At 41.1% G+C, this 25,664-nt stretch overlaps 1 protein-coding gene and 1 pseudogene across 1 annotated transcript in view; one reads left to right on the plus strand and one right to left on the minus strand.

Annotated features, from left to right (window-relative positions):
- Window positions 1–25,664, plus strand: part of LOC118561874 — a 951,216-nt pseudogene that overhangs the window by 757,937 nt on the left and 167,615 nt on the right.
- The window catches only part of LOC118561876 (kinesin-like protein KIF20B), a 366,850-nt gene continuing 344,943 nt past the window's right edge, over window positions 3,758–25,664 (minus strand). The window contains exons 7-11 of the mRNA XM_036134136.1: window positions 5,986–6,111; window positions 4,813–4,925; window positions 4,583–4,738; window positions 4,275–4,504; window positions 3,758–4,177 (exon numbers count right to left, since the gene is read on the minus strand). Of these exons, the coding sequence (XP_035990029.1) occupies window positions 4,120–4,177; window positions 4,275–4,504; window positions 4,583–4,738; window positions 4,813–4,925; window positions 5,986–6,111 (683 nt within the window). The 3' untranslated portion in view covers window positions 3,758–4,119. The remainder of the gene's footprint in view (window positions 4,178–4,274; window positions 4,505–4,582; window positions 4,739–4,812; window positions 4,926–5,985; window positions 6,112–25,664) is intronic.

Genomic DNA, 25,664 nt, shown 5'->3' on the forward strand with positions numbered 1-25,664 from the left:
GGAGACAGAGGAGGAGACAGAGGAGGAGGCAGAGGAGGAGACAGAGGAGGAGGCACAGGAGGAGGCAGAGGAGGAGACAGAGGAGGAGGCAGAGGAGGAGGCAGAGGAGGAGGCAGAGGAGGAGGCAGAGGAGGAGGCAGAGGAGGAGGCACAGGAGGAGGCAGAGGAGGAGACAGAGGAGGAGGCAGAGGAGGAGGCAGAGGAGGAGGCAGAGGAGGAGACAGAGGAGGAGGCAGAGGAGGAGGCAGAGGAGGAGACAGAGGAGGAGGCAGAGGAGGAGGCAGAGGAGGAGGCAGAGGAGGAAGCAGAGGAGGAGGCAGAGGAGGAGGCAGAGGAGGAGGCAGAGGAGGAGGCAGAGGAGGAGGCACAGGAGGAGGTAGAGGAGGAGACAGAGGAGGAGGCAGAGGAGGAGACAGAGGAGGAGACAGAGGAGGAGGCAGAGGAGGAGGCAGAGGAGGAGGCAGAGGAGGAGACAGAGGAGGAGGCAGAGGAGGAGGCAGAGGAGGAGGCAGAGGAGGAGGCAGAGGAGGAGACAGAGGAGGAGACAGAGGAGGAGACAGAGGAGGAGGCAGAGGAGGAGGCAGAGGAGGAGGCAGAGGAGGAGGCAGAGGAGGAGGCAGAGGAGGAGGCAGAGGAGGAGGCAGAGGACTCTGGTTGAGGCGCTGACGTAGATCTCCTCGGCTGGATGTGGACGGTGCAGAGGAAGAGGGGCTGGAGGCCTGCTGGACGCTGCTGTGTTCTGGAGCAAAGAGGACGGGCACGCTCAGGTTCTCGGGTTCCTCCTCCACAAAGCCTTCATCGCGCACCGCCTCATCATCCATCAGCTCCACCGGCCGATCCTCTTCCTCTGGGTTGTCCGTTACAGTCAGCGAACGACCAGACTGACTGTAAAGGTACTCCATCCCAAGAAGCTCCCCTGTAGAAGAACGCAGAATACAGATTATTAGTCAAGAATGTGAACTAAGGAAGTATTCAAACATGCACTCCATAGTGGTGGAAAGTAGCAGAGTAAAAAGTGAAAGTAGAAAGTGATGAAACTCCAGGCTCTTTCAGTCTCTGACCTGCTTTAGACTTTGTTTATTCATCAGGAAGAATAAAAACATATTTTACCACTAAATGTGTTGCTTTGGTTTCTGTGCTTTTAAAATGGAGGATTCCTTTTAGCGCTGCATGTCAGTGTTGGTTGGTGGAAATACGTCGGCATCAGCAAACCATGGATGCATCTCCAGAGAAACCACTAGAACAGTTTTTTCTTCTGCCAACACGTCTGAGTTAAGGTTAATCATTCTTGCCTGTATGTGACCCAGGAGGCTGGTAGCGCTCGTCCAAGCTGAGTCGGTCCATGGCCTCCCTCTCAGCGCTGCTGTAGATCCTCAGCTCACAGCTTCCTCCATGCGGTCCTGGTTCCAGCATCAGACCCTCCAGGAGGTCGGCCTGGAAGTGGGCGTCGCTGGCACTGGTCCCTGCAGGGGGAAACCAAGAAGATGACTTTTACTCTCTGCGTTTAAAACAACAACATTAAAAGATAAAATCAGCCACCTGGGATGAAGCGATTTAGATGGAGGTGGAAGGACTCCAAGGAGGTGGAGCCACGAGCACAGCGGTAGCAGCAGAGGTCCACACCACCCTTCTTCAGTGTGCCTGTCTTCAGGTACAGAGAGAAGCCCTCTGGGTCCTGAATACAGGTGATGTGTCTCTGCTGCTCCTTCCAGACCTGCTGAATGCACTCGTGGTCCACCAGTGGTCCTCCCAGAGTGTCCCTCCCCTTCTCACTGTCCATCTCATCGACCAGGGCCTTGATCCTCCTGGCTGTCTCCTCTGCTCCCCTGGTCCTCTTGCAGCAGTGAAGAGCCAACTCCCTCCTGGTGATCATCTGGTCCAGGGCCTTCTCAGAGACTGGACCAACTCCCTGGGCCAGAAGCTGCCCCTGCTTGGCCAGCCTAAGAGCAGCAACATCTGCCGGATCCAGCTCAGAGATGCACCTGGACAGAGTTCATGTTCTCTGTTAGACTTTAGACAATAAATATACAAACAAGATGAAGACTTTACCTGGACAGTCGAGCCATGAATACTCCATACAGCTGATGAGCCTCAGTGGTGACTCCTGCTGCAAAACGCCGCATGAAGTGCCAGATGTCCAGGCGCACCTGAAGCTCCCTCCACTCAGCGAACATGGCCCTGACCTGTGACTGTCCGTGGGGGGTGCAGCAGTCCCGCTCCACATACATTATGACAGGAGGTGCCACTCCTGCCTCCCTGTAGCGCCTCATAAGACCAGCCGCCATGGGCCACAGTCCATGGCCCTCTGCTGCTGTCAGGACCCACACCAGAACCTGGCCGTGCTCGTTGCCCACATTGGTGCACCACCCAGCTGTGTTGGCAGCTGCACCGGCCACTTTCTTGGTAACCTATGTAAAAAAAAAAAAAGAAACAGTAAAATAAACACACATACACCTATCTATCTAGATATATATCAGGGTTCCTACAGCATAGGGGAAGTTAAATTCAAGACTTTTTAAGACTTTTTAATGCCACTTGAAATAAAAAGTTAAGACCAACTTCACGATAAACAAGATAAACCTGGTTGCGACAACTTCACCCAAATGTTTATTTTAACATAAACCATTACTTTGTGGCCCAGTAGACATGTTTAAAAGTTTGAAAAACATTCCATATAGGAATAACGCTAAAAAACACACAAATTACAGATATATTTTTAACAACTACTGAACTGAATGCACAAACTTTGTTTTGTTCCCTACTAAAATAAACTATAAATCAGTTTTAAAAACCACAACATAACCAGTGCCAACTCTTTTTCGCAGCTATGGTCCGGCCGCAACAGTTTTTATTGCTTCCGCTATCGGGACGGAACCAATAATAGTTACATTGAGCCTTTCGGTAAATTAAAAATATATATAATTGTGTCAATTATTTTACTGTTTGGTAAGGATTACAAAAACTGAATCCTATTTATGACCTGGTAACAATTTTAAGACCTAAGAAAGACTGATTTAAGACATTTTAATGCCAATTAAGGCCTTAGTTTTATATTACAGAATTCAATGCCTTTTAAGACTTTTTAAGGATCCGTGGGAACCCTGATAGATATAGATATATATATATATATATATATATATATATATATATATATATATATATATATATATATATATATATATATATGAATGAATAAAAGCAATTACAATCATTCACATTTGATTGTTTTTACCTTTTTGGTGGAGTCCATCTTGAGCACGGAGCTAAACAATGTGACTGGTAGAAATATCATTTGAAATATTGCACGATCATTACTCTGGATTTTTATGTCAATTTTTACAATCAGTATTTAAAGAACTTACAAATGAGCAGCAGCATTTATTTACCATTTACTGATGCTATAAAGCATCACCAGGTATCAAATATTGTACTATAATGCAAATAAAGTGCATTGTTTTAGGCGGGAATTTAAAAAAAAAATTTTTTATAATAATCTTTTTTGCAATAAATGTATTAAAGACAAAAATAAGACTTGTTGGTGTTGTAGTAACAATATTATATTTAAAACCGCGCTATTTTAGGCGAGAATTAAGTAAAATTAATTAAATTGGGATATTAATAATAATTCTATCAAAAATTAATCAACACTTGTTAATATAATCGTGTTACTTGTTCGTATAATGTTGTTGCTATAATACCAAGTGTAATTTCTATTTATTTTCTTGGCGGGAGGTAGACAAAAATCAAAGGAGCCCACATTTATGATCATTCATAAAGTGATGATCATAACTGTAATCTGAATAGCGCTAAAGCGGGGCGGCCGGCGCGCACAACCTCCGCGAAGCGCGCATTATTACAGCAGCAGCACAGCGCGATCAAGTGTGATCAAGATGCAAACTTGATCACATTCATGTAAAATATTATTATTACTGTATGAAAAAAGCGTGACGGTCGCTGTACAAGCTAGCGACAGACACAACGGCTAAAACCGAGACGGTAACAGAAAGAGTTCGTATCAATCTGCCGTCTTTGCAGCATGCTCGGTATTTGTAATAAACAAAGAGAGAATATTCATATATATTTTAAACTTACCGCTCGCCAAAGTAGTCCAGACAGTTGTCAACGTAAAGATGACTGCGGAGCGTCTTCCTCCGAGCGCTTATGAGGGATCCGGGTGCTGGAAGGCGATTGGTCAAATGTAAGCCCACCAGCGGGGCAGGTGATTGGCCGAGCGCCGGCAGAGGGCGCGCAGCGATTGGCTGGAGTGGGCTTCCTTTGCTCGTAGATCGGGAGACAGCAGGACGTAGGAGGAAGGAAGCGGTGGCGCCACACTGACCTCTGCTGGCTGCTTTGAGCTCTGCTCACTCAGCTCCTTGATGACTTTGTCTTTCTCTGCTTGGCTGGACAGCAGCTTCTGCAGCTGCACCTCCAGGGCAGCAACCAGGGCGTCCCTCTCCTTCCTCCAGCTCTCCATGGCCGCCTCCTTCTCCAGCAGCTTGGACTCCTGAGGAGGCAGGAGCAAACGGGTTACTGTTGGGCCCCTCGGCTGTTGGGCCAGCTCCTGGTCTCCTGCTCCTCTTACTAAGAGGCTCTGCTGGCGGCAGTAGCGCTCTCGGTCTTCTGCAAACTTCCTCATTTCCTGGTTCCTCTTGTCTTCTGCCTCTTTGGCTTGACCAATCAGAGACAGCTTCTCCTCCTGCCACCTCCTGCGTTCAGCCTGGCTCTTCTCTGTCAGGATCTACAGGAAAACATCTTCAGTTTCATGATTTGACTGAACTGATCTGGTCCACATCAGAAAACATCTGGTTCTACCTTTAAGCTCTCCTGAGCTCGTGAAGCTTCATCCTTGGCCAGGTCCAGGTCCTCTGAGGGCCCGCCGGCTCCCTGGTTCTGCTGCAGCACCTTCTCCTTCAGCCTGTTTACCTCTGGAACCACACAGAACCGCTTTAACTCCTCAGACCTCCTGCCGCTCTCACTGACTGTTCTCCAGTTTTCCACACCTTTAAACTATCTTATCGACTTTTCAGCTGTGGAGCAGATGTTTGCTCTGGTTCAAAAGGAAACGTCTTGAATCTGAAGCAGACAACGTTTACAGGCGTGACTCCTGATGCGCTGCTTGGCAGCAGAAACGGGGATGGATGCAGAAAACATTTTAGTCGTGGTTTTACGACGTGTCTCAAAAATCTGGTTAAACTGAACTTTAAATCGGACCAAAGCAGCATTTATGTTAGCGTCTTTAAACAGTACTAAAAAATTCAGCATTACAAAAATAAAGAAGATTTATGAGTATTTATAGTCAGAGTCGGCTTTTATGTGTATTTTTATGACTGTCATGTTTGGCTGAACAGCCGATGAAGCTGATGAAGATGAAGGTCTGAGTCCCTCACTGCAGAAAAGGATCAGACCTCCTTGTTGACAGTAGCTACGTTTAAATGGACAAAAGTAATCAGAACAAACAGCCAATCGTAATATTATGATCGGATTTGCCTCAATCAGAATGAAATTGTAATCTGGTGGTTTATTCAGACTGATAATCCGATCAACGTTCACATAAACTTGTCAGGATCAAGTTAGTCTGGATGAGGCAGACTGACCAGAGTGGACCCGACGTAAAAGTGACGTATTTCTGCGATGGTGAGGTTTCGATGCAACCTTCCTGTTCGACACAATAAAAGAGCTAAAAAATGTTGCTTTACTCAGTAACGTTTCAACCATAATTAGAACTTCCTGCAAGAACTTAATTAGAACTTCCTGGATGCTCAGAAGACTAACAAACACATATAAAAACGCTTTGTTTAGTATTTTTTGTTGTTCAGCAAAGAGTGAAGTTCTTCTTCTGTGTGTGTTTTTTTAGGGAAACCTGATAACTGCGCATGTCAGATCGTATTATTATTATTATGATCGGGTTAATTGACTGAACCCATACTAACGGTACAACCTGATCATTTAATCTGATGGTGTAGCTTTGTGTCTTTGGTGCCTCACCAGCAGAGAGCTCCTGGAGGAGCCCCATCTTCTCCTCCAGGAGCTGCTCCATCTGCTCCTGGGTCTCCTCCTGCTCAGTCAGGGCCAGACGCATGTCCTCCATCACCCGCTGCTTGGCCTCCAGCTCTGCAGATGAACAGAGACACGGTGAACCAGCTCTCATCCAGACTTCACTCTGGTCGTCCCGAGGGAGAGAAATCACACTTAGAGGAAATAAAATCCTCTGCAGAGCTGAGGGACTCCACAGGAAACAATGAATCTGACATTTATGTTAAATCAAACTAACACAAACGGCTCCTGATTCTTTTATTTGCTTCCAAACTGTAGAAATACCTTGACTAATATGTTGAAGTCAAAAGTAATATTTGGTTTATGTAGGAGATCTGACAGGTTAAGGAAACGCTTCAGAGTATAAAGGTGGAGATGAGCAGAAAAATGAAAACCATGACAAACAGCAGAAACACATTTAAACGGCACCAGATGAGCCGCCGTGTCTCGTTTCTCAGACTAGCTGATGAGATCAGGAACAAAGTCTTTAGTATCGTCACTGAAGCTAACAGAGCCTCACTGACTAAAATATCAGCTCCTCTATCGTTAAGCTGCTGATAAATAGGGACATTTAAGGAAGCTAACGCTAACTGCTAGCAAACAGCTGCCAGTCTGTGTCACGCAGACAGAAGATGCTGCAAACACGACGCATGAGAAACATGTGCAGCGCTGCGTGTGTGAGGGGATGGCTGCTTTAGTTCAGGATAAACGACTTTTAGTAGAGGAAGCTTAATAAAAGAACATATTCCTCAGGGCCCTGGCTGCTGCTCTTTAGAAAGAAACAGAGAGTGTGGTCGGCCAGAAACAAGCAACCAGCTCTATGCCCTCTACCTTTTAAAAGGTTTAAAAGCTCAAAGTCGCTGATATTAAGCAGACCTGGCAACACTGCTGGAAGCCTGGAACACAGTGCTGAGTGTTTCTGGAGGTCCTTGTTCCCCTTTTATCATTTATTACACAAAGACTCTTTAAATTCACCAACTGAAATAGTTCAGCAACTGACTGAATTTATATTTCGTCATCAATCCCAGAAATCAACTTGAGATTTACCATCAGCAACCTCATAAATAAACAACAACAGAACAAATTCACAATTCGGGAAAAAAATTGTAATATTGTTTAAAGTGCAAATGAAATGGGCCCAAAATAATAAACCAGTGCGGTAAAGTCAACCGTCCAGATTAGTCAGTGTCCTTGTCTTGTCTGTTATCAAGTGTTCATCTACCCGAGTAGTGTGATTTTGTTTTCTTATCTGTATGATGTCATAGATGTGCTTTCTCCAGATGCACGATGAAGCTGCCCTCTGACGTCACACCCTCCACGCATGTAAGCCGTAAACCTGCTCCACGTTCCTCAAAACCGACTGATACAAAAAAAACCTGCATAGAGCAGCAGCTTTTACATTAATCTCTCTCTCTTTTTATACATTTACCCAAATCAACTGTTCAGTATTTATCCTCTTTATCTTATTCAAGTTAACAAAGTATCACATAAAGCTATAAAATTAATTTTTAAACAGCCCACACACACAAAATGGTGTATATGAATTATTTTAAATCACATTTCAATCATTTTTGTTAATCATTCATTAAATTACTGTCTCTCAATAACTCAAAAGCACACTGTTGATTGTTTTAGCTCATAAAACCAGCTCGCTTAACTATATAGCATTAGTTAGCATATAGTAAAAGTACAAATCACATGCAGCAATAGCACAATTAACACATATAATTTCCAGAAAACACATTTTTTTACATCCTCAATTCACTCATATACCTTCATCTGTCTCCAGCTGGTTTTAAACATCGTCTCCAAGCATAACAATATAACAAAGATACTTTCTCCATGAAATCAGTGAGCAATCAGCCAGAATCAGCAGTAGTTAGCATGCTATGCTAAGCGCTAATCATCATTACTCGACAAAACACAACAACACGGTGATGTCCCGCAACCAGAAACCCTCCTGGCAGGTGCAGATAATCTCCTAGGATCAATAACTCAAGATATAACACAATTTTAATCAGTATTTACTTAGTAACTAGTTATATTGACGCCTCCTGTTCTAACTCTCTCTGAACTGCAGTAACGGCATCAGCGCAAAGAGAAAAAAGACAAAAGAAGAAGCGCGTAGAGCTTGTAGTTGTGAATACGCTCCCTGCTGGCAGAAATATGGAACTACAACAGAAACAAACTATTGAATATTACAAATAATAAAAAATGAATATTCTGCCTTTTTTTTAGATCACAAGGGAAGTGAGGAAAGCTTTTCCAAATATTCCAGCCATCAGCTTTTCTACATCAAAAAGAACATGGAAAAGGAAAGAGTTGCTCTGGGTGAACAAATACTGACGGCATCAGGTAGGACCAGGCAGGGATTTTAGGGCTAAATATTGCCATGTAGAGCTAATATATAGAATATGCAACTAGAGTATATTGCAAAGTGGTAAACCTTGTTTCAGTGTCTAAGCTCTGTTTAGGGAGATGCTACAAAATCTGCTGGCCACGCCCACATTAAGACATTTATGTCATGTGGAATATGAAACGCATGGAAGTGATAAAAGCCGACTATTTGATGACATTTATAGTTACATAGAGACAAAGAAAAAGAAACTTCATGTCCTGTTAAATCCCCAAAGAATGGTTTTTAGCCTGTGGAACAAGCAGTGATCAGGTAATGCTCCACAATAACCACACTAAAATGTTTTCACTTCAATTAGATTTTATTTCTATAGCGCCAGTTCACAACACGTCATCTCAAGGCTCTTTACAAAGTCACATTCAATCAGATCCTAAAAAGTAGCTGTCAGTGTTTCCAGTCCAGAGTGCATGTAGGAGGGAAACATTTGGTACTAAAACGCCTCTCACTGCATGGCAGAAATTGTGGCATTAAGCACATCTGTGGTCAGAAGCTTTGGGCATTACGCCATCCAGTTGAGTCCCAACAGAAACAGTTTATGAAATATGGAACCTGGCAACTTCTCCCCTTCATGATACGCCTTCACTCAAGGCTTTGGATGCAAGCATAGAGACATATGCAGCAGCTTCTTCTTATTATTTGATTATTATTCTGCTTCCACACAAACATGAGTGTCAGCCGCATCTTGGCTGAAGGAAGAATGATGAGGGCGGACTGCAACAAGTTTGGAGTTAACACGGTGAAATCTAGCCAGAGTTGAACTAAACTGGAGCATTAGAAGACAAAAGGGCAGCTAGAGAGAGCAACGGCAACGACATAAAGCAACTGGAATCATTCTAGAGCTCCGTATACGCATGAGGTGTTCACTGTCAACATCTGGTTGAAATCACTAAGGTAGTTGAAAAGATGGCCCAGACAAAAAAGAATTTAAAAGGTGCACCAAGAGGTAAAAAGCTATTTATTCAAGGATTCACAGCACACCTTCATAAATATGAAACCATTTACTATTTACATAAACTGCATTTATTTCACATTTCAAACACAAATCACTGTCACATTTAACTCTTCCAAAGAATGTCAAGAATCTTCTTCAGAATGAGCAGAGCTTAAAATGTTGGTCTCTATGTAGTAATAAAGATTCTCTGCATGTGTAACAAAGGCAGGTTTTTAGGTTGGCCCTGAAGTGTTAAGCTTTACTGTAAATGTCCCAGCAATAGGTTGGATGATGTGGGCAGAGAAAAACAGCGTAGCTGCATCCCTGTTGCCTTGCTGGCCACATCTAGCTTCAGCAGATCATTTGGTTTTCACAAACTCTGTCACACTTCATTGGCATTGTCTGCAAACTGCATTGCTTCATTATAAATATGATCTGGATGTTCACAGATGCTCCACCAGCTTGAAAACAATACCAGTGACATCTGCATCTCCTGGTTTGTTTTTTTGTCTTTTTTTATTAAATACCTTTTTACATATCTCATTGTCCGGCTAAATTTTGGGTTCGCCAGCAACAACCGTTACAGGATGTGGTTTTAGCAGCAGAATAAATCTGTTTTAAAGACAAAGACATTATCTTCTTATTATTGCTTGACTCCACTTAGAGAATACTGTTTTCCCTCTTTGTCTACCAGCAGAGTTAAATATTCTTTACCCCAATTAAGAAAATTACAAAAAAGAACAAAACTGAAATGAGAAAGAAAAAAATTCTGCTAAAAAACAGATAAGTAATACATCAACAAATTAGAATTAGACAATTCTATCATGAAAAGAAAAAGTTGAATGGATGATAATATTGAACGAACCACTATTCTAATGGAAACATTTTTTATTCATAAGATTAACTCATCAACAGATTGTTTTCTTCTTTCAGAAAGCATTAAACTAAAACATTAACTGCTAGAATACATCTTAAAGCTTTTACATGATCATTTCTTCTAACCAACACTCCTAAGTGCTTCAGGGAAAAAGCTTGATTTGATGTCAGAACAGCCATTTCCATTTCAGCCGACCAGTTAGATAGATGTCAGCGCTCCAGAAAGGATCTCTGGCTGCAGGAACCTGAACAAACTTGGATGAACTAAAGGTAAACTATACACTTCTGTGATTACTTAAAAAAGATGGTGTTGTTTATTTAAAGCCTGTTTGTTGTTCTGCTGTTGAGGTGATGGGAAGTATGCTTGGGAGATGAATTCAGAAAGCAGATGGTTCTGGTTTTTGTAGATGTTTTGTAGATGTCAGACGATGTGTTGGGTGATGAACAACTGCTGAAATATTTTCAATGTGTGGTAAAATATCTTCATTATTCACAACCAATAGGTCTAGATGATAATGGATGCTTTATTTCTCTTACATGACAAACATGCTGTAATAATCTATGAGTTGAGCTGGAAAACTCCTCACCATACACAATTAAACGATTCTCTAAATGTTTTTACACCGGGCAGATTGATATTTCTATACAAACAAGAAGTTTATTTCTATCTAGAAATGAGACAAATGTATTGTAGAAAAAATACCATTAAACAATACATACTTACTTATAACAAATCATCCAAATGAGATGTAATAAACACATAACCTGACATTAAAACTGTCCCAATAAAATGTTTTTTTTCATCCAAATCAGTTCAGAAGAGAACCTGAAGCCAAGCGTGGCCATTAGTCGACACAAACCAGTAGATCCATAAAACACTGAAAGGCCACATTAGACTTTCTTAGGTTGGAAAGTAATTTCTAGATTGGACAAAGTTCAGGAAAACCTTGTCATGTTTTGTTGAGATGAACCTGAACACACACACCACACTGAGCTTCGTTTAAAGAGTTTATTGAAGGTTGGGTGAGTAGTGGAGGATGAGAACCAGAGTCTGTACTGAGATGGAGCAGGTGGATGGTGAATGAAGGAGCAGGCAGATGGGAGGAAGCTGGCGGACCGCGGGTGAGCCTTGGGACGTGACCCAAGGTTGCAGGTGAGCTTCGGTATGGGACCCGAGCTGAGCTTGGTGCGGGATCCAAATGAGCCAAGGTAGAAGTGCGGTCTAGAGAGGACTGCTGCAAGAGCAGGGAGTCTGTCTTCCTGGATGAGGACGACAGACGAACCGGCAGGGAAGAGGAGACTGAGGTGAGTTTATATAGGAGAGCTGAGTCCGGGCTGATTGAGACGGCAGATTGAGGTGTTCTAGGAGAGAGGAAGCAGGGCTGTATGGGAGGAGGAAGGAGCCAGGAAATGTTCAGGGTGCAGCAGGAAAAACTGCACCCTGACAAACTTCTTGTGAGAAGAACAATATCTAAGATCTGATGATGGAGAAAACCTTCCACTTTGACCAAAACATTTTCTGACATTTAGATTTTCTCGTTTAACATCTGGATTTACATGCTACACATAAAGAACCATCAGACCTGTTTCTCTGAAGATTTACACAACCATCATCACTTCTGTTTACAGAAACCACTGTCTTCAACGTTCTGGTTCAACACTGAAGGGTGGAATAGATGAACTTCAACTAGACAACAGCTTTGATAACAGCTTCAACATCAGCGAGAGCATGATCTACCTTAAGAAAGACTTTCTTGAGTCGCTTGACACTTACGTTGATATGGTTAAACAAATTGAAAAATGGGTAAACCGGATCACCATCGGCATTGGACTTCCTTTGACTCTAATAGCGATAGTTGCAGTTTTTCTACAGGTGAGACAAAATAACTTAAACCTGATCAGCAACAATGAATGTGCTGTTTGACTTTGTGTCTGCTCTTTAAATAATGGTTCTCTTTCATTTCAGGTGTAAGTTTACCTTTTCTTACCTCTAGAAATGACTGAAATGTTTGAAACAGGAAACATTTCACATGTTAATAATATTCTGGTGTCATTAGTTACTTTTTTCTCTGTTGTCTTTGTTGCAGGTGAAAAAGGATCAGGGTGTCCCAGTCTACGTCATCAACCTTCTCTTTTCTGATCTCGTTCAGTTCTGCGGCAGAATTATATTGTTTGTATATAGGCCTGATATCGGCATTTGCATCACATATTTAGGTCTAATGACCAGTGTTGGATTCATGGTCTGTATCTCCTTAGAAAGGTAACTATGTGTTTCCCTTTAAGCTTCTCTGTTGTCTCATATAGTCCCGTTAGTCAGCACCTGATAGTCTCCATGGACTAAACAGCTCCATCTGTTATTACAGGTATTTGGTCATCGCCAAGCCACTGTGGTACAGATTCAGGAGAAACATCAAGACCTATGTGGTGGTCTGTGTGGTGGTCTGGACTTTTCCTCTTATTATTCCTCTAACTCTGTTTCTGGCTACTGATCCTGGGATGTTTTTCACCATCTTAGCATATTTGCTTCTTCTGCCCTTTCCCGTCTTCATCTTCTGCTTGGTTGGGACTATTAAAGCTATGTCTGGAGCCCTCAGTGTCCCAGCAGAAGAAAAAAGACGAATTGCAGCCATGCAGGTTGTGGTGCTGCTAATTTACACTCTGCTTTTCCTGCCCGTGATTACCTTGTGCCTGATGATAAAATCAAGTTTAATTATTCATAATGCGGCCTTAGTTTGTATTTTTCTTTGTCCCCTTGCAGAAACAACTCTGTATTTGTTAAGTCGGAAAAGCTTCCTGGATAAGTTTCTGGCTTTACTCTGTTCTTGTGAAGCATCAGACAATCAGGAGATGAGCAGCAAGGATACTGAAAGCACGACTGCTCCACACACTGAGACTGTTTAGGCTTTAATATCTGGAGCCTCCACAACAATCTACTGTAGCTGATTTTTGGGTTGATTAGCAACTGTTATGGCCAAAAGCACTTTATTTTATTTCCTCCTGTCATTCTGTTTAGTTGCAGTATTTGGTGCAGTTCCAGATTTCTGCTGCTGACTATGTTTGGGTTTAGGTAAATCTCATCCTGACAGGCACTTCCTGTTTGAACCCTCCTGCAGAAGTAGTTTGATCATCAGGTTTTGCTGGATATTTTTGACTGTTCTGACTAGGCTCTTGCAGTGTTGTATGCTTTATTTGTGCAAATACATTTTTCTTATTGCCTGTTTAGATTTTGTGTTAGCTATATTTTCCTCTTAAGTTACATGTTTCACTGTTATTTTTACTCTATATATTTCCATGAGCTGCTACTTAGCTAGTAACTGTATGTTGCTACTGCTCAAAGGTCAAAATATTGTTTTGTTTTAGGAGAGCTGAGGGCGGTTTCAACAAACTAGGATAATGGATTGAATCGGGATTTTCCAGATATTCTGTCTGAACTTGGCCTTAACTCAGTTTCACCAAAGCAGTAGCACATCAGTTACCATGGCGAATATTAACTTTATTATTAACTTTATAATCTTTATAATCATCAATGTGGGCAATGTTGCTGTTCAATGGTGTTTTAAAGACTGCTGCTGTTCTAAATGTGACAGAAAGGCCTTTAATAGACAGTTGCATGTTTTGAGGGCATCAGAGACATTGATGATAAAGAAGTGATGGTGTTGTCACTAGAGTCCAGAGTAAAATATTTTCTGATACCCATCAGAATCCGTGACTCAAGAAGACGATGTTGAAATCTTTTATCATTAACACGTAATTTTGTTACAAATCAGGTATCCAACAATACATTCTTTCAGTTTTTTTTATAAATCTACACTTGACCTGGTGTGATCAGAGCATGGCTTTATCTCTCATACTGGATTTTTGAATTCTGCTTTTGTGAAACAGCTCTATTGTTTCCAGCTCTGTATATAAATACTGTAACATTTAGATGCAATTGAGTTTTGTTTGTGTTTAACTTTTGACTTTTTTATTCTTAGGAAACAGAACCTAATAAACAACTTTACTATTAGAACACAAACAACTGGTTGTAATGTTACAGGGCAGTCAAACTTTTTTAAAGTAGCAGGCTGCACACTATCAAGTAGGAGGGTGCACTTATGCCGGTGCCCGAGCCCCAGAGGGGAGAATTTTGAAAAACAGACTCTCCCTGATATATTTTGGAAGCTTTCAAGACAGGTGATTATTTAAACAATAGAGTCAGAGTGCATGTTTCAAATTCAATACAAGGCAAAAATTGTGAATGATCAATTCTTCAAAAACATTTCTTTTTTATCTTTATTCTTAAAACATTATTTTTTCACATGATGTTATCATCATGTTTTAACAAGGTAAGGTAATCTCCATTTGCATAAAATTAGTTTAATTTGAATTACAAGCACCACATAAAACAGATCAGATTAGGTGAGGTCTATTCATCTTATTATTATTATTATTCACAGTTCTGTTCTAAAAACGGTCGTAACATTTCTTCACGAACAAAGTCGAATTTTTATGATAAAAATACAGGGTTGGAATTTGAAATTGAATTCACATGTTGAATTTATTTCAGTCATATTGCTCTTTCGAAATCTCTTATCTCAGTTTAATTTCACTTGCACTCATCACACACACGATATCATATCATCGACGAGGATTCTAGAGACGAACACAAAATGCATCCCCTGAAAAACTTTGATAATTTGCTGCTGTAATATTATATTATATGTAATATTATAGATTTTTCAGAATAAAAAGCTAACAGATGTGCATAATCTTTTGATTATGCACATCAGAAATACAATTATAGAGCATTCAGTATCACTGCATGAAAAGTGAGATTTTCGTCCCCGTAAACTACCGCAGATCTCCCTCATTTTCGGCAGTTAACGACAATTTGCAACCCGCGGTTGTTGCCGTTTTCAGGGCCACAAATTGTCGGAACCGGACTCTGACGTATGTGGAGAGCGATCAGCTGTACTAATGGCCCTAATTAGCATATGAATGCAGCGAACCCGCGCGGCTGGCCAGGTCTGGCTTGAATAACCTACTCAGTATTGGCTGAAACCACTTTTTTTAAATAAGTAAAATCGCTCCTGATTGGCAGCAAAACCACACGTGGCCAGGCCAGGCTTGAACGTTCTTACTGAGTATTGGATGGAACCACTTCTTTCAAACAAGTAAAATCACTCCTGATTGGTTGGCAGATCCCCAATAACTTATTTACATATATATATTTATATTTATATATTTATTTATTATATATATATTTATTTATTCATTCATTCATATTATGCTGTATATTCATGTTATCCTATGTAGGCTACTACACTATTATTAGGCTACCATCAAGGACATTAATGAATTTATGCAGGAAATGAACATTTGCCAGGAAGATGTTTATGCAAAGAAAGAGCTTTATTAAAACAAACACCTATATACAACGCGAGGATCCAAAAATTACAACTCCGTGAACTGTCCGTTTGCCTCCTCGGGGTTGTAGGTAACTGCTGGCGGCGTTCTTTCTGAGGCAGGTCCGATGTGCAGACGCCTACTGTGCGTGGCTCTGTACTTCGGCGTCGCCTCTAACCGGGACTGCAGCTTCACACAGAGTTCAGAGAGATCCGGTGTTGTGCGCAATTCTGTTCCCCCGTGAAAATCTGTTTCCCCTGTGTCGGGAATGCGCTTTGCAGCCGTTTTCCCGGCGCTTCTAATTGATTTCTCGGTAAAACAACTCATATAATCATGTCATGGTTGTAACAGTCAGTTTACAACCATGTTGTAAACTGACTGTTTACAACATGGTTGACCAGTTGTTTACAAAATTGTAGAATAAAAATAAACAAACTATGTCTTCTTACGCTGTATTGTGTTATAAATGGCAAGATAAACGGTCTTTTTCCAACTTTTGTCACTTTAACCTGACAAATAAAAGTAAGCCATAAAACAGTATTCCAGCACCTACTGTGTATTTATGATTTTACATTGCTGAAAGTGGAGGATGGGATGGCTGATAGCAGGACACAAACATTATGGCTGTTTCTCAATTCACGAGAATGCGAGCGCGTTCTCGTGAATTGAGAAACAGCCTAAGACTTCCTGAAAACACAAGAGTGTAGACTTCCCAGTACATCCCTTTGTAATATAAAATATGACAGTTTACTGGATTAAGGAAATTTCTAATATACTACATCCCATCACACATAATTTGAGAATTTAGAAACATTTGCTCTTTATTTCCCAAAGTTTTCGGGAGATGTCTGAAAGACCGTTTATTTTTATTTTACAATTTTGTAAACAGCTGCCGATTAAACTGAATGTTACAACCTTGACATGATTATAGGATTTGTTTTACCGAGAAATCAACTAGAAGCGCCGGGAAAACGGCTGCAAAGTGCGCTCTCGACACGGGGGAAACAGAATTGCGCACAACACTGGCCTACGAAATGGCGGCGGCCGTCCAATCCATCCAGAGACCACGCCAACAACGCCATCTTCTTCGCCAGGCTGGAAAACAAATAAATGAGAGTGGTATGAATAAAAATCAAACGCAAGTCACAATAACATTAAACAAGGAAGGAGAAGCAGTGAAAACAAGTCACTTACAGATAATGTCGTCTTTATCAACAGGGTGTAAATCTGGAATTGCAGACATGCTCCGAGCAAATAGGAGGTCACCGCCTCGCTCCGGTTCATAGCGCCTGCAATTTGTCTCCGAGTTGTGAAGACGGCATACTGCTTCCTGTAAATGAGAATACACTTTAATAAAGCTTGTTCTTTTGCAAGGCTACTAGGCTAATCTTAGATTTGGTTGTAGGCTAGGCTACTTTTAGCTTAGCTAGCAGTCACCGAACATATTCTTACCTAAGCTTGGGATTCTGCACCCGTCTTCTCTTCTTGGAGTTAGTCTCTCCCGCACAGTTGTTCGACTGCAGAGCCGCCAACTTGTCCTCTATGGACAGCAACCTGGAGTTTACCGAATTCTGCAGTTAAGTGAACCGCTCATTCATATCGGCACTATTAGCTGACGAGACGGTCCACTTCTTCTTCTTCTTCTTCTTCTTCTTCTTTCGGTTTTTATGGCGGTTGGCAACTAACTTTAATGGTGCATTACCGCCACCAACTGGACTGGAGTGTGGTACTGGAGTCTAACCTTCCCTAATAGGTTGCAAACAAATAAAACAAACACACAAACAAACATAACGAAACAAACCAATCAAAACAAAACAAACAAAAAGATCATACTAAATTATTTTTATTAGTCCTGTATTCCTCAGGAAGCCAATTACGTAGTTTACACTCATTTCCCCTGTGTTTTTTTTGCAGAAGTTTAGCCTCATCTGTTCTCCTTGTAATTGTAAGACTAGTCTTTGTCTTTCTTCCTGATATTTATTACAGTGTACAATAACATGCTCTATAGTCTCTGGACTACCACAGAATTCAGTTGCCATCAGCATGCTTCTTCATTATTAACAAAGTTTTATTTAGACGTGTGTCCATACCTCATTCTAGAAAATACATCCTCCTCCTCCTTGCTTCTGTTTGTATTTCTGCTCTTTCCCACTTTATTCTGAATGTTATAAAACTGTCTTCCAGTCTGCCCACCGTCCCATAATGTTTGCCATTTACCCATAACTATGTTTTTGACCATACTTTTAATTTCTTCTTTGCTGTAGTGCACTTCAACATCTATATTAGAATGTCTAGCTGCTTGCTTAGCACTTTTATCTGCTAACTCGTTTCCTATTACTCCTATATGAGCTGGTACAATACCAGAGTTACATTAATTCCTGACTTTATTAGATTATTTGCAGCTTGCAGTATATCATACACAATGTCTTGCCTTGATTTTGACTGAAATGTTTTAATACTGATTAAAGCTGAGCTGGAATCTGAAGCAATTACTGCCTTCCTTGGCCTATTGTCCTCCACCCAAAGCAAAGCTAGCCACACAGCAATCAATTCCGCTGTGTAAACTGCTAAATCATCACTCATTCTTTTTCCAACTTTAATGTTTAATTTTGGAATGACATAAGCAACACCCATTCTTTTATCAGTTAGTTTAGATGCATCTGTATATATAGTTAAATCCTCACTATACCTCTCCATTAAAGTGGGACTTATTTTTAGTTCATTAAACCCCATTTCATTTACTTTAACCTGAATGACCCAACCAAAACTTCTGACTTGAACATTTCCACGCTCTTGGCATTGCTTCAGTACCGACTGACTCATATGAGACAGTCCACTGATAGCAATCAGCAGTTTCTTCTCGTCAGTCTGCGGACTGGCTGAAAGTTGTAGATCGCGTCCAAGAGGAGTTGAAGGGGAGTTGAATGCGAGACATGGGTAAACTCCCCCTGCAACCCTGATTTGCATTTGTATAGCTCACAGCATTTTCATTTACATGTTAAAGCCTCCCCTAGAATTAGGAGAAGGGGGGGTCATGGGGGGACCACGCCAAGCAAGGCCCACGTCAATTTCTGACAATTCACGGCAGTTTTCGGTGTTGCCTGCAAATTACCGTGAACAGCCGTTAACCTGAACTTCCACGACAATCTACAGTGCCGCATAGTGAAGAAAATCACACTTTTCATGCAGTGTATTGTAAGAAAGCCCACACTGTTTCTGGATAAATACATTATTGTATGAGTTAAGTTCTATTCCGTTTTATGCCTCTTTCCTTGTAAGTTTGAAATGTCCCATGCTCCTGAATGCACCATAGCTTTCTGACACTCGTGAATGCATCACACTGGTCTATGAACGCGGTGCTGTGCACGTTTGATCTTCCGCTTAAAAAGCTTTGCAGTTTCAAAACTCACGTCGGCTCTCACGGTTTCATTGCACTTTTCGGCATAACACCGGTCTGTGTTTTGATCGGAAAAGTAGCATCTCGGTTGGAACAAGGAACCCAATCACTCGTTAATGTTGCTCTCAGTAGAGACAGATGCTAAGCTGATTTTTGGTATGTATAATCGGGGAAAAGTAGGCGGCGGCAGGAGCTGCTATAGACGGCGATTTGCCGCCGTTGACCGGCTACTTTTGACTGCCCTGATGTTAATAAAGTGGACAGTGAATGGGCCCGTCTGATTTCAAAAGGAACCTCAGTTCATAACCTTGGAGCAGCAACATTAAACGCTCTACTTCTTCTGAACCTCTGACCTCACCGTCTTGAAGAGTAGCTGGTCAGTTGACTTGAGGCATCGAACAGGAGTGTAGGGCTTCATCCAAATACCTCTATTGCAGGGGTGTTAAACATACGGCCCGCGGGCCGGATCCGGCCCGCCGAACAATTTAGTCCGGCCCTGTGGCTAAATGCATTATCATTATAAAAAAAAAAAATGTGGCAATAAGAATTGTTGTCTAAATGCCAAAAAGAGCTCATCAAATTTGACTTTCACAAGTGGAGAAGTACTGCTTTGCCATAGTGCTCCGCTTGATTTATTAATGTGAATAGTTTTATTATGATTCATGCGGGGATTATCTCAAATGATATGGACACTACAATGGGAAAGTAGGAAAGGAAGAACAAGAAGAAAAAAAAAGGTGAAAGAAAGAGGAGACAAAAGGAAGAGAATGATAAAACAATTATTGAAAAAAACATGTACTTCGTTTAATTGAAAATATGCAGTTCCTATATTGTCCACGGGGGGCGCTGTGTTTTAATTAGCAGATTAAGCTTCAGGTGTGGAAAAATTTAAATAATTTCTTAATTTTTATCTGTTTGATGTATTTTGTCATGTAGGACAGTGTTTTTAAGTTCCAAAAAAATGTGAATAATGTTTTTCAACATTGTATAATCACTGTGATCAGTTCTTATGCATAATGCACAAGTAAATGTTTAACTGAGTAAAAGTATTGTTGAAATTGCACATACTTTTCTTAAAAAGGCTGAGGTTATTCATAATATATTGTGTAAAAGTGAAATTCATTTAATATAAAAATCAACAAGTCCACATTTATTAGTTCTATTTAATCTTGCAATGAGTTAACTCGTGTGGCCCTCTTGAGATCAGATTAAGCTGAATGCGGCCCCTCAACCAAAATGAGTTTGACACCCCTGCTCTATTGGGTAAGGACTCTTTAGCCAAAGCTGAAGTGCATCATCGGTTGCCATAATAAGTGCTGTCTGAAAAGTGCAGTCAATTAGTGAAAAACAATGAAAAGTGTTCAACCAGAGACATCTAAATGTTGCAAGACACCAGCCCTCGAGGACTGGAGTTGGTTTGATTCTGGCCGGCTGTCTGTTGCTCCCCTGCTTCGTGTTAACTAATTTCACTTTCTGCATCTGTGATCCTCTGCTAGCAGCTTAGCTTATTAAGGGAATAGCCTTCATCTGTTCGTCTGCTTTTGTATAGTGACGTCCCATAGCTTCCTGCTGCCAGAGTATTAAAAACGATCTGTTATTAAATGTCCAGCTTACCTTTTTGCCAGTTTTTCAGATCTCACCAGGTTCTTGTTTTCTTGGACTTTCCCATTCTCGCCTTGACCTTGTCAGATATATTTGGCTTTAGGTTTTATGGACACAACCTGGACTAAATTTGCCATGCCTTGCCTGAGAATGGGGATTAAAACCACTACCTTAAATAAATACTACCATTCTCTCTCTCTCTCTCTCTCTCTCTCTCTCTCTCTCTCTCTAACACACACACTCAAATTCAAGGGCAATTTAGGGTGGATATTAACCAAGCATGCACATATTTTAAAGGTGGAAGGAAGCTGGAGTACCAAGGGAGAACCAAAACATACACAGGAAAAGCATGTAAACTGTACGCACAAAGATTTTTTTAATATATCGTTGTTCTAAGACATATTATTCTGAAGTCACTATGGCCTCACACCACTTGGACGTGGGAGGCCTGCAGACCTGATGGCTGTGTATAACATCCACTGTTTGCTGATTGCAAGGTGAATGCTGCGTAGAATGATTATTGTCTAGGATAGACTGTCTTTGGTTTGTCTCATGCCAAGGCCACTGTGCAGTATTAGGGGAAGCCAGAAAAGCGAGGCAGACAGAGACAGGGCAGACGCAGACTGCAGCGGGACCGTGGGGTGCAATTACTTTCCATCTATGTGATCTCTGCTCTGTTTCTCAATAAAAGTGCTGGAACGTCATCACCGCCGTCACCTCATTTAGTAAAGATGGGAACTCAGTTATTATGTTTTAGAATTCTACCCACATTTGGCGTCAATGAACAAGATTTCTGACCGACAAGCCGAGGAAGTCCAGTACAGGAGCAGCTTTAGTTTTGTATTTGGCTTTTGTTTACTATTAGTTTTCAGCAGTGGTGGGAAGTAACGAAGTACAAGTACTTCGTTACTGTACTTAAGTACAATTTCCATGTATCTGTACTTTACTTAAGTAGATTTAATAATGGATACTTTCTACTTTTACTCCACTACATTTAACAGTAAGTATCTGTACTTTCTACTTCACTACATTTCTATACAGCGTTTCGTTACTCGTTACATCCAAGACGCATTTAGGTTTTTTGATTTGTTCGTTAGTTTGAAAGTATCCAATGGCGAGAGCAGAATCAGTCCGCTGAACCAATCCAAAGCGGGAAATAACCATTAGGCCCTCCCTCAAGAAGAGCAGCACAGTACGCAGGACCTGCAGAATCATTAACTCCCAGAATGGAGTCCAAGGATAGTCATCCTCCAGAAGACCTGCCCCACCCATGGCCTTATTTAAAAGATTTCTTTGAAATAACTGGGTCAAAAAAACGCTTCCTGGAGATTCCAATGCCGCCTTTGCCTTCCCCGAAAGCATGAAATTCTATCTTTCAAAAATTCACCATCAAATTTGAAAAAACATATTGAGGTAAGTTAAGTTGCTAAACGCTATCGATGTTAAATTAATTTGTGTTAGTGAAGTTTTATGTAATCTTAGCAAGCTTTTTGATGAACTCGACTGCAGTAAATAAATACGATTACTGTATATTGTTATAAGCTAGCATGAACTTGCAAGTAACAGTGATTACTGCGGTCGTGATCACATCTCCCGCCATGAATGTTACATATAAGTTGACGCTAAACTCCTTCACGTCCTGGTTATTAAATAAATGTTAGCGCCATTAAAATAATCTCCATGTAACAGTTACAGTTAAAACTATATACGATAGGTACACTTAATGACATTATATAAGCCGTTAGTTATTATGCTTGGCAAGTACTTTTACTTTTAATACTTAAGTAGTTTTAAAAGCTTGTACTTTCTTACTTTTACTTAAGTAAAATAATAATGTGGTACTTTGACTTTTACTTGAGTAAATTTTTGTCTGTGTATTTGTACTTTTACTTAAGTACATTGTATGAGTACTTTCTCCACCACTGGTTTTCAGTTCTTCTTCCTTGTTAGGGTTTTAGTTATAAACCGGCTTTATTTTCTGTTAGTTTTCAGTTCCTCCTCCCTCTCTCACTCAGCTTCCCCTTCACTCCCTCTGCAGTCAGTCACACCTGTCGGTCATTAATTAGTCAGACTCACTCCACCTGTCAGCCTCCCTACATAAGTCTCCCCCTGTCTTCACTTCTCTGCCTGTCCGTCTTCAGACTTCACTTACTCCTCACCTGTCTATCTGATTCTGCCCTGCTTTCTGTTGGAATCCTGCCACCTAGTGATGGTGAGATGAAGCCTCATGAGGCATTGAACCACTTGAGCCAAATGGTTCGAGAAAGGGTTCATTTCTTGAAGCTTCATGTGCACACAAAACCACCTACTGGCCAGGTGTATAATCACAGCCAGCTGGATCTTAACACGTGTGATGCATTGATTTTTTGTCTATTATGGCTCTTGGGAATGACTTCACAAAAGGTGTAGGACTAAATCATTTGTCTACATAAATTATGTATACACATATGTGTATAATAAAATATTGTTTGAAAGTATTCTCTGTGTGTAATTATTCCCAAAATAGTAGTGTCAAATGATATGGCATGGTGTGTAATAATGTCTTTCTGTGACTCTAGAAAAATGGCATGGGCTTAATCAGAGGACAATGAAAGTGCTTGTGGAACTAGGGAGGGGCTAATGAATAGGCTAATGCTTGTGTAACTTGGATGATTTCATGCACTTTTATTAAGAAACAACAATTTCTCCACAGTTTTTGGTTTCAAACGATTTCTCTTTTTTGACACTACTTCTCCAGCCTTTGAAAAGACACGCTCACATGGCACAGATGATGCCGGGGTGCATAAATAAATAAGTGCAAGTTTGTACAGATTGGGGTACTGTGACTGATGATTAGCCCAGTACTCCAGGGGGTTCTCCAGCCTGCTTATGCTTGCCTCTGTCCTGAATCCAACGTCATCCACAATAGAGAAAGGCTGGGTATCCTTCACTATCATGGAGACTAGAGCTTCATCCAGCTCTTGTTTTCTGGTGGCTGGTTAAAAGGGAATAAATACACTGTCTGTTACCTGTCTTTATTTGCACAAGCAAACAAGATCAAGATGTCCACATGAAATGTGAAACTGGAGTAACATCTGTGTTTAAATGAAAAATTAATACAAGAACAAACTTAATAACCAATAATGTCTAATAACAAATTATGTAAGAACCAATTTTAAATAATAAAAAAATATTAATTATAAAATAGTAGTTGGGAAAATTAACAGTTCTTTTGCAGAAAGATGAGCATATCTGCTTTTTCTGGAAGGATACGGGATCTTTCAGCACCTAATGTGTCTCCAGCTGTGGAGAACACCCTCTCAGATGGGGTAGAGGAAGCCTGCACACAGAGGTAGTTTTCAGCAAGTCCAGATAGCAAGGGCAGCGTATCTTGCTTGTTCCACCACCACAGTGTGGCGCTATCCCTGCAGGGGATGGAGGGCAAGCTTTTATAGAGCTGGATTTCCTGATCTACCCTCTGGGCTAAGGAAAGACGGGGCTGTGATTCACAAAGTGACCGCAGCTCGTTGTCTTCCTCCTCGAATAGTTCTTCCAAGGCTGTCTTTTTTGATGGTGGTGGCAGTGCCTAAATTTAAATGAGCATGATGTAAAATAATAAATAAATAATATATATATAAATCAATAATCATGACAAAACAGCATCCAAAGGTCATTACAAATAAATGAGCCAACTTACATAGTCCTCCTCTTCTTCTTCCTCCTCCCCATCTTTGCAGCCTTCTTCAGGGAGCTTGAGAAGTGATGTAAACATTGTGTTTAAAACACATTAAACACTTCCTCCAGGAATCTCCGAATATCAGCTCCCTTAAATTTCAAAAAGGAGGACAGGATGGTATTAGACTAATGGCCAAAAGAGAACCCAGCAGGAAATGGAACCGATACACAATGGCAGCTGTTAACAAAAATGGCCAGTTAGATGGCGATAACACACTGTAAACTCAGAAAACAGACCAAGAAACAGGATGAATGAATGGACCACTGCATAAGACCATCCTGAATAGTTTACTACTGTTCTTTCATTTCACCCTTAAATGAATAATGTCACATGGAAGGTCACATTACTTTTTTGACATTACACATTTTGTATGGGATTAAGCAAATTTGCCTAACGTGTCAAGATAAGATTAAATGTAGCTGTGCTTGCCTGGTAGTGTTTGGAGAGATCATTCCAAATGTTCTCTTTGATGCTCCTTGTGAAAGCAGAGTCACCTTCCTGCACAGTGTACTGTTGCTCCAGCTTCTGCAAGATGGGCAAAATCTCCCCGCAGGTTGGACTTTTCTCACTGGAGACAGCCAGTGTGGAGGTGTAATGGTTCCGCATGAGCAGCACCAACGCCTCTGCTTTCCCCAAATCCTCATTGCCTATTTTGGCTAATCTAAAAAATGACATAAAAACAGAAAAAGGATGTATGTAGCATAGATAAACAATAAAACCAATTTAAAACAAGTTTAAGCTTTATTATCATTCAAATATATATCACCTTTCCTTCTCCATGGACTTCCTTATACGTGGGTCTATGGCTGCCGCCTGGATAGCAGGGAACTGCTCCCAGAATCTCTCCATCATTAAATGGAGGGAATTCCACATGGTCCTTACATCCAGGATGAGCATGTGCTTGGGCAGCTCTGAGGGTTAACATACACACAATGTAAATATGTATTATCTAATGATTTATGTACACATACCTATACAGCTATATTTTCATGTATATAATGCAATGTTATGAGAGTATCTTACTGAGCAGGTCTTGTTTCTCCTTTAGAACAACTTTTGCCATGTGTGACCTCTTCATCCAAACTATCACTGCTCGAACTCGTGCTGCCCAATTTGAAATTGTGGTGCAATTGTACAGCTTCTGCGCTCCCAGATTGAGCGTGTGGGCAAAGCATGGAAATTTCAGGATGCTCAGCTTTTTGATGGCTACATCCATGTTGGCTGCATTGTCAGCAGTTGCTGCCACAACCTTTTCTCGTATTCCATATTCCTCTAGGATGTCATCAATCTCCTCTGCTACAGCTGAGCC

The sequence above is a fragment of the Fundulus heteroclitus genome, unplaced genomic scaffold (genome assembly GCF_011125445.2).
Source record: "Fundulus heteroclitus isolate FHET01 unplaced genomic scaffold, MU-UCD_Fhet_4.1 scaffold_75, whole genome shotgun sequence".
Classification (NCBI taxonomy): Eukaryota; Metazoa; Chordata; class Actinopteri; order Cyprinodontiformes; family Fundulidae; genus Fundulus; species Fundulus heteroclitus.